The 13,678-nt window shown below is 53.4% G+C and overlaps 1 protein-coding gene across 10 annotated transcripts in view; it reads right to left on the bottom strand.

Annotated features, from left to right (window-relative positions):
• SLC45A3 (solute carrier family 45 member 3) overlaps window positions 1-13,678 on the bottom strand; it is a 32,190-nt gene that overhangs the window by 8,986 nt on the left and 9,526 nt on the right. For 7 of the 10 annotated variants that reach the window (XR_006171245.1, XM_042833711.1, XM_042833716.1 and 4 more), the window contains 2 exons: window positions 13,288-13,414; window positions 115-503 (listed from right to left, as the gene is read on the bottom strand). Coding sequence is in view for 9 of the 10 variants with exons in the window: in XM_042833711.1 (XP_042689645.1) it covers window positions 115-503; window positions 13,288-13,414 (516 nt within the window). In the remaining variant the exon portion in view is untranslated. Of the gene's footprint in view, window positions 1-114; window positions 504-2,935; window positions 3,018-4,298; window positions 4,661-7,731; window positions 7,898-13,287; window positions 13,415-13,678 lie in introns of those variants that run through there. The other 3 variants (XM_042833718.1, XM_042833717.1, XM_042833719.1) reach the window with 3 other exon arrangements.

Genomic DNA, 13,678 nt, shown 5'->3' with positions numbered 1-13,678 from the left:
CACACACACACACACACACACACACACACACACACACACACACACACTTGCCTGCCCTCATCTGCTCCCCAAAGGAGAAACCAACCCCACAGGGATAAAGGAGAAACTGCCTACCCAACACCATGGTCATGAACTTCTCTTCCACTCCCACTTCCAGGAGCAATGGAGGCACGTAGGTGATGCCAGCAGCCAGGCAGACCTCCAGCCCGAACGTCAGAGAGTTGAGCAGCAGGAGCTGAGCCCTGCGGTTGTGCAGGAGCACATTGAGAGCCATGCTGTCCCTCACTGCCCGTGGGCTGCAGCACTGCAGCACAACCTGCGGTGTCCCACAGGCAAAGCCTGCAGTTTCTTTTCCCTGTCTGCTGGACAGATGCTGCCTCCCATTTTTAGCATCGGTGAACGAAGCGCCTTTTCCTCCTGCTGAGAGATGTGGTCCCAGTAATGTCAAGTGTGGGCAGGCAGGGATCCGCTCTGTGCTCACCCTTCTGCTCGCATGATGTGCTCTAAATAAAAAAAAGGAGAGCTCGTTAGACAAGCAGGGGAAAGGGCTCAGACCTGGTGCTACATGGACACATCACAGCTGAAGGAGGCAGCCCTGACCCAAGGGCCCCCGGGAGAGCTGTGGGCTTCTGCGACTCGTGCTGGGCTGCTCCCCAAGGGCTCACGGCAGGTGAGATGGGCACCTGTCAGAAATGATTTGGGAAAATCCAATCCTGCCTTCGGGCTACAAGAGGTTTAACGACCCCTCGGTGTCCCGCTCAGCCTCATCTTGCAGTGGAACAGAGCCACAAAGGGCAGATCCTCCTAAAGGACGTAGCGTCCCTTTTCCCAGTGAAATCAATTAGGAGCCCCTGTCTGAGGACAGAGCGTCCCCAGGGACACTCTGGAGACCTGAGCCATCGCTTAATGACAGGGACACCTCCTACCCAGCTCCTGGGGAAGCACTCACCCAAATCCTGCTGCCAGCCCCCAGCACGGGGTGCAGGGAACAGATGGTGCCTCCGTGGAGTTTCACAAACAAACCTGACCCACTTTATCCCTAACAGTGAGCGGCAATTACCTTCCTCATTAGTCTGAGTCATTTATTTGCCCTGTAACACGCACCCTCTTCCCAGCTTTCTTCCAAGAGGAGAGGCCACCAGATCCGGACGGGATCTGAGCAAATAAGGGAAGGCAGCAGGTGCTGCTTAGAAGTTTGTAAGGAGCGTGCCACTGAGCCAGCTATAAGCAAAGCAACAGCACGAGGCTTCCAGCATCCAGGCCCCTCCACCAAACTGTTCTGCTAAAAGCAACCCGGGAAGATGGTCTGTGGTTATGCTGAGAAAGGCAGAGGGTTTATTTAGCAGTAGGGTGACGTTCAGCTCCTGCACAGATGTTGTTTCGGGAGTAAAACAAACTGCTGCCTTGTTCTCAGGGATTGATCCATTCTAACCTCATTCCCTGAACAGCCTGCCAGGGGGTTTCTCTGCACAGACACAGCAGGTCTTGCTGTCCTGACCATGGATATCACCGGGGCATTCAGGAGGAGCACTTTATCTCCACCTGCCCCATCCCTGGGTGCAGGGTAGCAGTGGCTGTGTACAGCACTCTCTTAATAGCACAGGGTGAGTCCAGCAGGAGGAACAAGGTGAAAATCCAGTTTCGCAGTCCTATCCCCCAATAAATTCTTTGTTTCAGCTGGAGGAAAAGCCATCTCCTCCTACAGGGAACACTTCCAGGCCAACACATGTTCCTGTCCCCAGCTCTGAGGGATGGACACGGCTGGGCAGTGCTGGAGGAGCAGCAGTGAGGTTTTACAAAGACAGAAGCATCACTCCCTGCTGCAGGGAAGGGGCGCAGCTCCCCAGCTGAGGAGCTGTCAGGCTGCTAATTACACACAATAAGCACCGATTATTTTTCTACCAGAATCCCTCACCTTCCTTCTCCGCGCTCCCTCAGACCTTGACTGTCACAAAGGATATCTTCTTTTAACAACTGGGAACATTTAAATGGCTCGCTCAAGGTCAAACAGTGAGCTGACAGCAGAGGGGGGGGAGAGCAGCAGCTCGCCTTTTAATCTCTGCACATCACTTCAAAGGAACTCAGAAGCCCCAGCTATGCTCAGAGCCACTCGGTCTGCAAGGAAGCGACTGGGGGCAGCAACCACCTTTCTCAGTTGTGGGCCAGACACAGGATGTCAGCCTTGCTCCTTGGTGATGGGTACACAGCTGGCTGACAGCCTCAGGATAGGAAGTTAAGCTGCAGCCCTCCGGCTCCGGCAGAGGAAAAAAGCAGCTCTCAAAGCAAAGCCCACAGATCCTCCACCACTCTGAGCTGCATCTGGATGGGTGATGCTGCGTTACCGGCTGCTGAAATCCCACTGCTGTAGCCTGGGGGTGTGAAGAGCTTATGGAGGGAAACGTATCCCACCTTGAATAGAAAGTAAATGATGCCTCACACACACGTATGCACAAGGAAGTAAAATCTTCTGCTCTTTATCCTGGTGATATTGCTAGCACTGATTAACCAGCTGGCACTGGGGAGGAAGAGGGAAGCTGTACCTCTCCCCAACTGCCTGAGAACTTCGGCTTAAGGGAGAGAGGCTGAATTTCTCGCCAGTAAAAAAGAAGAGACCCATCTCTTCCCCTCTCCACACCCTCAAAGGACTTCAGTGAGGGAAACAGATCTCATTGTACCCAGTGGTGACACCCATGGGCAGCCAGAGATCAGAACTTAGCAGCAGCAACCAAGTCACAGACAACAGATGATCATGCACCTCCTGCTCTTTAAGCTGCATTCTGCCCCAGTGTTTGTTCATTACCTCTTTATTTTGCCTGCAGAGGGGCTGAGTTGGAAGGAACTGCCAGCGCAGACTCCAAAAGCCTGTTGGTCTGGCAGGATGGGGCAGCGAGGTGGAAAAGGGAGAAGTGACAGGCTTGCAGGAGCCAGTACTTACCTCCTCCATACTGAGCAGGACAGCAGATCCCTGCAGCACTCCCCTGAGCCAAGCCCGGGTACAAAGCATTCAGGCAAAGCTATTTAAGTGGTGTGCAGGCAAGCAGAGGTGGAACCGAGCAGCAGGTACACACGAGGGTTTGGTTTCAGGGCCCTCCCTGCCTGCTGATAACAGCACGTGGTGTGTTATTAGCAGCACGGCCACACCTGAGCTGGGCCCCTTGTGGATGGTGCTGAGCAAACACAGGCTGCCAGCAGCAGCCTCACAAAGCCCCTCATCCCAAACCAGCTCAGAAGGAAATGCCCAGACACTGGCTCACAGCTGAACCTTGCCCAAAGCCCTGCATTGGTGCCGATGTTTGTCACCTCTGATCTGCTGGCGCTTTGTAAACGGCTCCTCTGCAGTGCAGGTGACAGGGCAGGGATGTGCAAATGGAACTGAAGGACCACGCTGCTCCTGCCTGCTGAAGGGCCCAGCACTGAAACAGGGCATTATTATTTTATTACAAGACGATGAGATGTTGCCTTCAGCTCTGCAGGTGACACCTGGCTCTGAGCAACAGGCCCAGCAGAAGACCTGACATCTCATTTAAAATGCTAACCTCTTCCAGAGATATTTGTCTGGCAGACTCTGCTGGAGGACTGCTTGGAGCTGCTGCTCTGACCCTTCATCTCAATGCAGGGGAGAGATCTGCAGCTCAGCAGCATTCATTCATTCCTTACACCCAAGTCGGCAGAACACTGCTCCTCCAATGCAGTGGGACCCGATGCACCTCGTGCTGAAGAGCCCTCCATCATCAGCTGGGGTGGCTGGCCAGAAAGCTGCAGGACAGAAAGCACTTTTTGCCCTCTGGCCTCAGTTTCCCCAAGCTGCTACAACACAAATAATGTTTGGACACAATGCCAAGCGCCTTGACAAGGGTAACAGCCACTCCCCACTCTCTGCCTAAGATTTCCTGCACACAGAAGCAGAAGAAGCCACATGTGGGACTTTCTCCCAGCTTTCACCGAGTTGTGGTGCCTTGGGGACATCACCTGCTGTGAGCAGTAAGGCTTTTCCTCTGCTCCTGCAGGAGAAAAGCAGCACCTTTTCACTCCGCCTTTCTGTTTTAGTTTTAAGCTTGCAAACCAAACTTTTCCTTTCCTTCCTCTACAGAGAAACAGCAGATCAACACCCGGAGGCTTTCAGCTGGCACCAGGAGGAGGGCGGTCCTGGAGCAGCTCTTACCACCCACCCCACCTCAGCCTGCCCAGCACCCAGAGCCAGGACACGAAGGGCTGCACCCCTGGTGCCTCCTGCACCCGCTCCCCACCCTGAAAGCACCCAGGAGGAAGGCAGGCTGGGCTGCCTGCATCCCACTCACCTGGCAGCACCAGGGGTGAAGCCAAGAAAATCAGCTTCAGGGTGTCCATTTCCTCCCAGGTGTTGGGCTGGCACATGGGATGCGTGCCATTGCCATGGCCTGAGGGCAGTGCCCACTACAGAAAAGCTCTGACACACATTCTCCCCATCTCGAAGCATTGCAGGTACAGCATGGCCATGCAGGGGGAAGCCCAGTGCGAACCCCAGCAATGTGCCAGCAGGTGCACAGGCACACGGAAACGCTGAATGCACTGCTGATATCACACACAGGGACTCATTCACGGAGCAGTACAGCACGTAGAAAGTTAACCTCCCACTTCCTTTCTCAGGGCAGAGGCTCCGGGTCACAGCTTTTGCTTTCAGATGGCACAAACCTCACAGCACCTGGAGAAACATATTAAAAGTACAGTTTGGGTGCAGTTGTGTGGCTGAGAAAAACTCATGGGCTCCTCAGTAGGATCCACATCTTACTTCTCCTTAACCTTCCCAGTCACTGCAGGCACAGAAGAGCTGAGATCTCCCTGCACGCAGCTGCAACCTCCCTGATTTACGGCTGCCATGCACCTAGCCCTGGTTAACAAACAGCTGCAGCAACCATCAGACCACAGAGGATGAGATTCTCCTGTTGTTTGCAACCTGCCAGGGCTCCGTAATAAGCCGAGCTCTTTCGTATGCAGGAAATAATCACCCCACCTAATTGCCAAGGCTGGAGGCAGGCGGTGCTGCTGGGCAGGGGCTGCTGCAGGTGGCGCAGCCCCACACCTTGCCTCCCCTCCGTGCCACAGATTGGATGCAGAAACGCATTCCCCACGAGCAGCAGAGAGAGAGGGGAGGGCGCAGGGTATTGTCAGCCCTTGGGTTTCCATTCACACCCGCAACGTTACATTTCCAACCTTCCAAGGGGCTCTTTATGAACGTTATTAATTCCCCGCTCCCTGGAAGCCCTGTGGAAGAAAAGGGTGGGAGCGAGCACAAGAGCGAGCGCTTAGGGAAGGGCTGTTCATACAGTGCCAGATCCTTTCACAGCTATCAGTGTCCATTCACCGCAGCTGAATGTGAAATACACCATGGAGAATAGCTCTGGCAGCCTCGGCGCGGGATGAAATGGAAAACTCACCTGACCTCTCCTGACCCTCTCCCCTTACCCCCCTCCTCCCCCTCCCCTTTCAAATCTCCTTGACCCCATTCACAGCGTGGGGAGAGGGGAGTGGTCATTAATGGGAGAATCGTGATGTATTTAGGCTCTGTGAATTAACTCTGCGTTTCCTTTGAGCTCAGGGCTCCATTATATGGGCAGCTCGGCTTAGGGAAGGAGCAGCAGCGGGTGGAAATCCCCTTAGACCAGAACAAGACCCGAGTGCCACTGCCTGTTTGAAATCCCCTCCCTTACCCCACAGCACCCAGCAGCTCAGATGCTGGGAGATATGAATCCAGGATAAGCACTGGGTGCTACAGATGCCTTGGGGGATGCCCAGAGAGGCTCCAATGCCTTCCACGTTTGTTCATAACGAGGCATTGCAATTTGTTGAGATTGAGAGCTGTGCTTTGGTGCTGCGTGGAATCACCTCCCTGCAGCACCCACTCGTTCGCTTTCGCTGCTCTCAGAGCTACCAAAAGGGCACAGCTCCACTCATGCTTGGCATTTCCTTGAAGGACAGACGGATCCCTGCCCAATGCATGCTTGCACACATTTTCAGGGGGCTGTGGGCCACCAAACCACACCGTGCCACCTTATCCATGGCTGCTGGAGCTCACTAGGATGGGGTTCGGGATGCAGCTTCCAGCCCTGCCACCTCAGAGCTGTTGCGATCCATCCATGGCCACCTGGGAGCAGGGGGAGGAGGCAGGTGAGTGCTGAGCACCTTCCTTGCTTTGCAGCAGAAAGGATGTGAGGAGCAGGTCAAGATCTGTCCCCCTTCTGATCAACTGGACAAAGCGAAGGCACTGGGGCAGGCTACGAGCAGCAAACAAAGGTCTCTGTGAGATGGAGGAGAGGGTCAGAATGTGCTTTTAAGAATGCACATAAGGAAAGGATGCTTTCCTGTCCTGGTTAGCTGCACTGCTCACATAGAGAGGAGACTTTCCAGAAGCAGGGAGAGCTCTGCCCTGCCTGCCCAGCGCTCCACACTTCTTCATCTGCACCAACAGAGCTGCCACTGCAGAGCATCACTCCTCATCACCACTCATCCTGAGCTGAAACCAGCTCTGCGTGGAGCAGCCCCAGACCCCCAGACGTGGCTTGGGGCTCTACATCAGAGCTGCAGCTTTCTTTTGCTACGGCACAGCCTGAGCTCTTGCTTTCACTCACAAGAGAAGCCCCTGTTCTGGGGGTGGGAGGAGGAAACAAGATGATGCAGTTCCGCTTTCTGCTCGAGTTCATTTCTGCTGTTTAAAGTACTGCACCCATCACTTGCTCTGACTCAGCCTTTCCTCCACCCCCTCCCTCTTTTTCTTTTTTTAAGTCATAATTATTTTTAGCAAGAGAATAAAAACCTAAATCAAACTGGAGAGGAGGAAAATAAATGAGAAAAGCCCCCTGCAGGTGCCCCCCTTCTCAGCAGTGCCGTAATGGGCCCAGATTATATCCAGCACCTCATGAGCAGCGTCTGTATTTATCTGTCAGTGTGCAGAGCCCACCCTGCTGAGTCCTTTTCTCTGGGGGTTCTCACTCTATGCCCATCCAGCAGGCCCACAAAGGGGATTATGGAGAGCTCCCCCCCCCTCCAGTCCTGCAGGGTAATCCATCAAATTATCCCTTGCAGGCGTCGCTGTCCTCTTCAGAAGGGGGGAGGAAAAAATAAGAAAGAAAAAATAAGAAAGTGCTCCCAAGGCTTTTAAAGGCACTGAAATTACACTTGAGCCTGAAACGCTCCACCCAGCTGCCACAGCCCTCTGCACAATGTTGTGAAGGGAACACCGGGCAGCGAGGAACAGGAGAGGGACACTGAGGATGAGGGACAGTGCCCTACAGGAGCTCAGCCCCATAGAACCAATGCAGTGTGCACCCCACTGCTGCGTGCTGGGAAGAGATGGAGGTGGTGGCCGTGCCCAGAGCAGCCCCAGCCCTCTTCTGAGATGAGACCCCAACCCCAGTGTCAATCCATGCAATCCCACAGAGCCCTGCAGAGCACTGATGCACGCAATGGGCTTTTCCAGGTGCCCCCCACAAGCAGTGCAAAGCCAAAGGAAGACCACGCTCACCAAAACGCTTCAATATTGAATCCACTTTTCCCTCCACTGCAGGTATCTAAAATGATGGTGTGGGCTTTTTGGATCACTTCTGGCATCCTGTACAAGCATGAAGTGCAAGCTCAGCTCTGGAGGATGACTTTCAGCACGTGTAGAAAACACACGGCTGTCCCAGTGCAGCTCACGACACACAACTGCTGAGCTTTAATCACTGGTGCTGACTAGAAGAAAAAAAAAATCCCCACCTGTTACAGAGAAGAGAGGGCAGAAACCCCAGCTGCTTCACACGGTGTCTGCTTTGCCACGGCTGCTTGCAGGGCTGAGAAAACGGGAAGTGAAATTGGAACTCGTGGCTTCCACGCAAAGCACAAATTGCTGCGTAACGGCAATCCTGAGTCTCTGCTGCCCCTCCTGCCTCCAGCACAGCTCTGGGACTTCCAGCCCATCAGAAGGCTTCTCCATTTCTGGCTTTACTTGGAAACTTGTGACAGTCACAGGGACAGCACTGATGTCCCAGGTCTGTGTATGGGGAAGAGAGGAGAGCAGCCGGCCCCAGCAGCACGGCACTGCAACCAGCACAGACCTCTGCAGCCCCTTTTGCTTCAAGTTTTGGGAGCGTGACCTCACGCTCTTCCTCAAAGGACAGACTTTGAGTCCTAGACACACACAGAACGAATGGGCTCTTTTGTAATCACATGCTAGTTAGTCCATTTTTTCATGGTAATTTTCTGGTCTGCAATTCCAGCTATTTGTGTCCCCGTCGCAGAAGCTGGATGCTAACATATCGCTCAGGAGCCCTTTGACCCCCACTGGCAGGTTGGTGGGTTTCTCCCTCTCTGTTTTCTGTCTCTAAAAATGAGGTCATGGCTTTGAATGAGACAAAGAGCCTTTGCAGTGTGAGGAACAGCCCCAGGACAGCTGTGAGTGCAGAGCCCCGTCCATCACATCGGTCCCTGAGCACGTGAGAGGCAAACGAGCTGCTGCAACGCTGCAGGAGCAGCAGCATTTCCATGCACCCAGGGTAGCAGAGCTCTGCATGGGCTCTGTCAGCAACCAAGAGGTCATTCCTCATTACAACAGACCAGTCATGAGATTTGGGTCTGAAAATGAGAGATTCTACGTTTTCACTTCTGCCCGAAACCGTCTAGATAACAACAAAGATAAGAAGCAGTCAGATGGTATTTTTTAAAGCAGATAAGCTTCACTGAGAGATTGTTAGAGAGAACTTCAGGAGTCTTCTGCTTTCCTCATTCTCATGATCAGTTTCGTGTATCAAGGACTCCACACATGCAAGGATTCCATGTCGTGCTGTAGCCATCCATGCAGAACTCACAGCACCACCGACCTGGTGTAGGGAACCTGCTTTGGCAGGGGGGTTGGACTCGATGATCTCTGGAGGTCCCTTCCAACCCCTACAATTCTGTGATCCATCAGGAAGGGGAGGTTTTTCCTTCTGAGAAGACAAATCTCAAAGCTGCAATTCCTATAGGCAGCAAATGGAGCAAAGCATTGTGCACCCCTCACCTCTCCTTACAACCAGGCTTCCAGCTCCAGGTACCAGCGAGGAGTTCAGGTCCAAATCTTCCTGAGTTTTGCAGAACGTCTGTTGCTTAGATTCGTGCCTTGGTGTGGAGTGCATCCATCAGGGAGGACGGGCAGGAGGCGATCTGAGCTCCAAAGTTACTCAGCACTTGCTGAAAAGGTTTGCTGTAGCAGCAGAGGCTAAGTGGGAGATCGTGCACTGCAGGCTCTCCAAGCAGAGGTGGGATCATTCTCTCCACATTGCCTACGTTTACTGGAGTAAAGTTTAGCGAGCCACAGATGAAGCAGAAGGACCTCTGCTATCCCTGCAGGGTGCTCCAGGCAACTCATGTGGGGCCACACGGTGCTGCCATGCCCAGCAAGAGCCAGGACACAGGGGTTATCACCAGCACCGACCCCGGCTGTTCTGGCTCCACACCAGCATGTGCTAACTAGTCCCAGTGGCACTGTCCTGCTAGCGGAGGGGATTGCCAGCATTCCCTGCTCTTGCCCCAAAGGCTCATTTGTGGCTATCGGTGTTGGACACAGGTAGTGATGAATGGAAGTATCTGGGGGGGGGAAGAAGGGACAGCACAAACATAGACTGTGTTCACAGGAATCAAAGATGAAAGAGGCCCTGTTGAATCATTCACTGCTGCAGGGCTGCTCCCAAACAGCACATTCTCCAGCAGTTTGTCCAGTGGATGGATGGATCTCAAGCACTGAGGTTGCAAGAATAATACCTGAAGGCTGAGGGACTTCACAGCTGGAAGCACCCTTCCCACCTGCCCTCCCTCTAGTTGCCCTCACGCCCTTCTCTTCACCTGCATGGTCTGACCCCCCTCCAGACCACATTTTGCCACTCTCCCAAACCTGGTTTTAGTCAGTCCTCAGGAAAAGCCACCCTTCCCAACCCAATAATTGCTGCTCCGGCCTTGGCTGCAGCACAGCAGCCTTTTGTTCCAGCACAGCTCCAGCTGCTCCCACCGCCGTGCACACAGCAGCTGTTTGTCACAGCACACCTCTTGGATCCAGCAGCACCCACACAAAGCCCCCTCCTGTCACCACACATCGGTACCTGGTACTCATGGAAATGGAAAGCTGCTGTCCTCTCATTGCTTCTTTGTGCTCCATCTCTTTGTATTTAGGAGCTGCCTCCAACCCAGACCTACAAGGGCGCTCTCTCTGCAAGTGGAACAATCCTTTATTCTGTTTGCACAGCTCCAAGCAAAGCAGGAACTTCCTGCAGAGAGCAGCGCAAGCAACAAGCGCTGCAGAGCGAGGACATCCAGCAGCAGCACGTTGGCCCAGATGCTGTGGATCACTGAGCCACGTTGGGTGCTCTCTCTCCAAGCAGAGGATCAGAGCAGCTCCAGACAGAGCACTGCTCTGCAGCCAGCGTGAATTCAACAGCAGGCAACTCTTGGTGTCCTTGGAGAGGACAGGGCGGGCACACCTACATCCACTGAGCAAAGAGCCACTTGTCTGCTTTTTTCCTATAAATAAAATGCAGGTAGTTGGGAGGAGACGGCAGAAGAGCAGCGGGTGTGAGGTCTGAGCACTGGGAGGTCAGATCCCAGCAGGATCGCTGCTAACACTGGGTAAGGAAAGCGCAATTTCTGAGTTTTATTGCATGCCCCATCTCAGCAAAAGTCGTAACCCATAAATCCAAAGCAGGATCCGGATGCTCTCCTCAACTGTGCACAAATTGGCTCTAGCCTGCTCTGCAAGAACATTAACGTCATTTGAGTGCCGACATCTCGCACGGATTTGAGTCACTGCACTCATTATATTTGCATTTTTCCTTAAGTCTTAAATCCTGGAGACAAACAGCCACAGAGAACTTCAGCTCCCAGCAGAGCAAAGGGAGAGCCAGCCTGCTCCCTGCATGGAAGAGAAGGACCTCAGACCTCACAGGCCGTTCTCATGTGCTTCTCCAGCAAGGCTTCCCTCCAATGTGAGGTGGGACAGGCCCTGGAGGCGGCCTGGCAGCAGCTCCTGTCGGTGTGCAGGCAGCAACTGGAGAGTGAGAATTCATGAGGTCTGCTCGTCCTCTCGTGCAGGACAGCAAAATTAAACTCATAGTTTTGGGCTGCGAGAGGAACTGCTGTGCTAGGATATGAAAACAAGGAGGGAACAAATCTGAGGACCTCCAAGGAACAGCGCGTGTAAAATCATAATAAAATGGGTGCTTTGTGTATCCATGTCTTCAGAACAAGCAGCTCAATGGCTTTGTTGGTACATCAGCAACTTTCTGCAGCTCTATAACACAAAACTGGATTCAGAGATTCTTAAAGCAGTGATAAATAACAGCAGCACAAGAAATAGACCCCACCTGGGTGCTCCTGAATGGCATCCTACCTACTTTAAACCAGTCTAGAGCCATAGAAACAACACATAAAGAGTGGTACAGATTAGCAGCATCATGTATAAACCCTACAGGGCATCCAGATCTGTTTCCATTTGCTTTCATACAGTTCTTGGAAGCAACCTGCAAACCCTCAGTGGACCCAACACAAACAGCTCTGGGTTCAGGTGCTCAGAGTGAGGCAGGGACATCACAGAGCAGCTGCCACCTCCCAAAAGCATTCATAGAAACACATTCAGGGAGTCCCACACATCTAAGAGCAACCCCTGCCCTGCTGCTTTGCTGTTTCATAGCTGTGATGCTTTTAGAACCAGCTTCTTCGGTACACATGCTGGCAAAGCTCCTTACCAGTGGCTTCTCTACAGGATTGGGCTGCTTGGGTTTTTATTACTTTTAAACTTGATTATTTATTTCAGAGAGAGCTGTGAGCTCACGGCAGGAATACATGTGGCCACAGAGTGCCCCTGGGGGAAGCTTAGCAGGAGGTGTGCCACACGCACACCCATCTCTCCTAGGGACTCTGGCAATGAGCAAGCAAACCAAAAGGTTTCACTTTCCAACTCAGCCACCAGCCTGGAGATTCTGGCTTCTCACACAGCCATTTCTCACTGCTGGCAACAATAGGCTACGAGCTTCCAAAAGAGATGCTGTCTGGAATAAGCTCAGCACCTGCTGTCACTCTGCTGTATAACAGTGATGATAAGCTCAGAGAGCAGCCCGTGGGATTTATATGCTTTATATGCAGGTACCTCCAGGCTGCTGCAACGCACAGCCACGAGGTTTGAGCTCAGTGCTGCTCAACCAGAAGCTCTTCCAGAAGAGGAGAAGACCCCACACCAGCTGCGTACACAGTGAGCTGCAAGGCAACAAACCCACCAGCAAACAGCACAGGGAGAAACTCCCCACAAGGTGAAGCTTCTCCCTACATCCTAAGATTGGCTTCTGCCCCAAAATACACGGATTTATATCCCTTGCAAAGCCCTCATTTAATTTCCTATTAATTCTAGAGATTCTTGCTATCCATATCAAGTTTCTAATCCTTTTTTTTCCCCCCAAATCCCATAAGCTGAGCCCTCTTGGCTCTCACAGCATCGTGCAGGAATACCTTTCAGAGCTGAAGGCTCTGCAGGGATTGCTGCTCTCAGCTCTGTGCTGCTCCCACTGCAGGCCAACACCGTGAGCTGTGGGTCGGGCAGGTCCAGCTCACCAAAAATGAGAAGCAAATTGCAGGCAGGGCGAATAACAGGGATGGTTTAAAGGCTGGTACACGTTTTTCAGGAGCGCCCGCATGATTCCGGTGCCCAAATCATTTGGGTGCTTTTGAAGTTCTTACTCATGTTCTATTTCTATAAATCCCTGGTTATTCTCACGTTACACACAAACACAGACGCTTCTCTCCTGAGCCCGTATGGAGGACTAAACCAGCCACACACCCGGATCTGCTCCAAGCCAGGTTGCTTTCTCTGTGCTGTTCACAGCGAGGTCCGAACGAGGACCAGGAAAATCGTTGCTGAGATGTTCCCCCCTCCAAATTCAGTCTTGTTATTTTAAATGCAAGCACGAAAGCCCAGCACCTTGCCAAGCCTGCCTGCCACCGCAGTGAAAGCCCTACCCGATCCCAGTGCTCTTTTCCTCCTCCTAAAGCCGTCACTCACGGGACCACCGATAAGAGCCACAAACAACGGACGCAAACATCTGCACCATCAAAGCTCGCAGCCGTGCCCAAGGTGGGAACTCTGCACAGCAGTCGACTGTGACACACTGACACAAAACCCAACGCAGCCCCGTGTGCTCCCCCCGTACCCGAGAAGGGCTCAACGCAGCAGCAAAACCACGCAGAGCCCCCCGTGAGCTGCAATGAACGCCTCCTCCTGCCACGTGCTGGCTTCCTTCGGTTTAAACATCCACTGACCTGCTCTCATAGGTGCTCACAGGTCCCCGCGGCTCCTCGGGGGGTTCGGACGGTGCACGCTCAGCTCTCGCTCCCCAAACCTTCCGCTCGGTTGTCCTTAAGCCGAACTCGGTCACAGAAGCCGCCTCTGCAACAACGAGAAGCGTGGGAAGCGCTCCGGCCGCGGCTCCGCGAGCAGAGAGGTGCCGCCCCGCAGCCGCTCTCCCTCCGGTTCCGCACACGTCGGATTTTTGGGTTTGGCTTTCCCACAGCGATAGGCTCGAGGGGAGAATCGGCAGAGGAGAACTCCATTCGGCTATGAGCAAGCCGCAAACGCTGCCCCGAGCCCTGCCGGAGCGTCCCCATCCCCATCCCCATCCCCATCCCCATCCCCATCCCCATCCCCATCCCC

The sequence above is a fragment of the Centrocercus urophasianus genome, unplaced genomic scaffold (assembly GCF_019232065.1).
Source record: "Centrocercus urophasianus isolate 14NV4802_14NV808 unplaced genomic scaffold, USGS_Curo_1.0 seq_42, whole genome shotgun sequence".
NCBI classification, from domain to species: Eukaryota; Metazoa; Chordata; class Aves; order Galliformes; family Phasianidae; genus Centrocercus; species Centrocercus urophasianus.
Note: the sequence above shows the minus strand (reverse complement) of the source record. Positions and strands in the feature narration are given on the sequence as shown.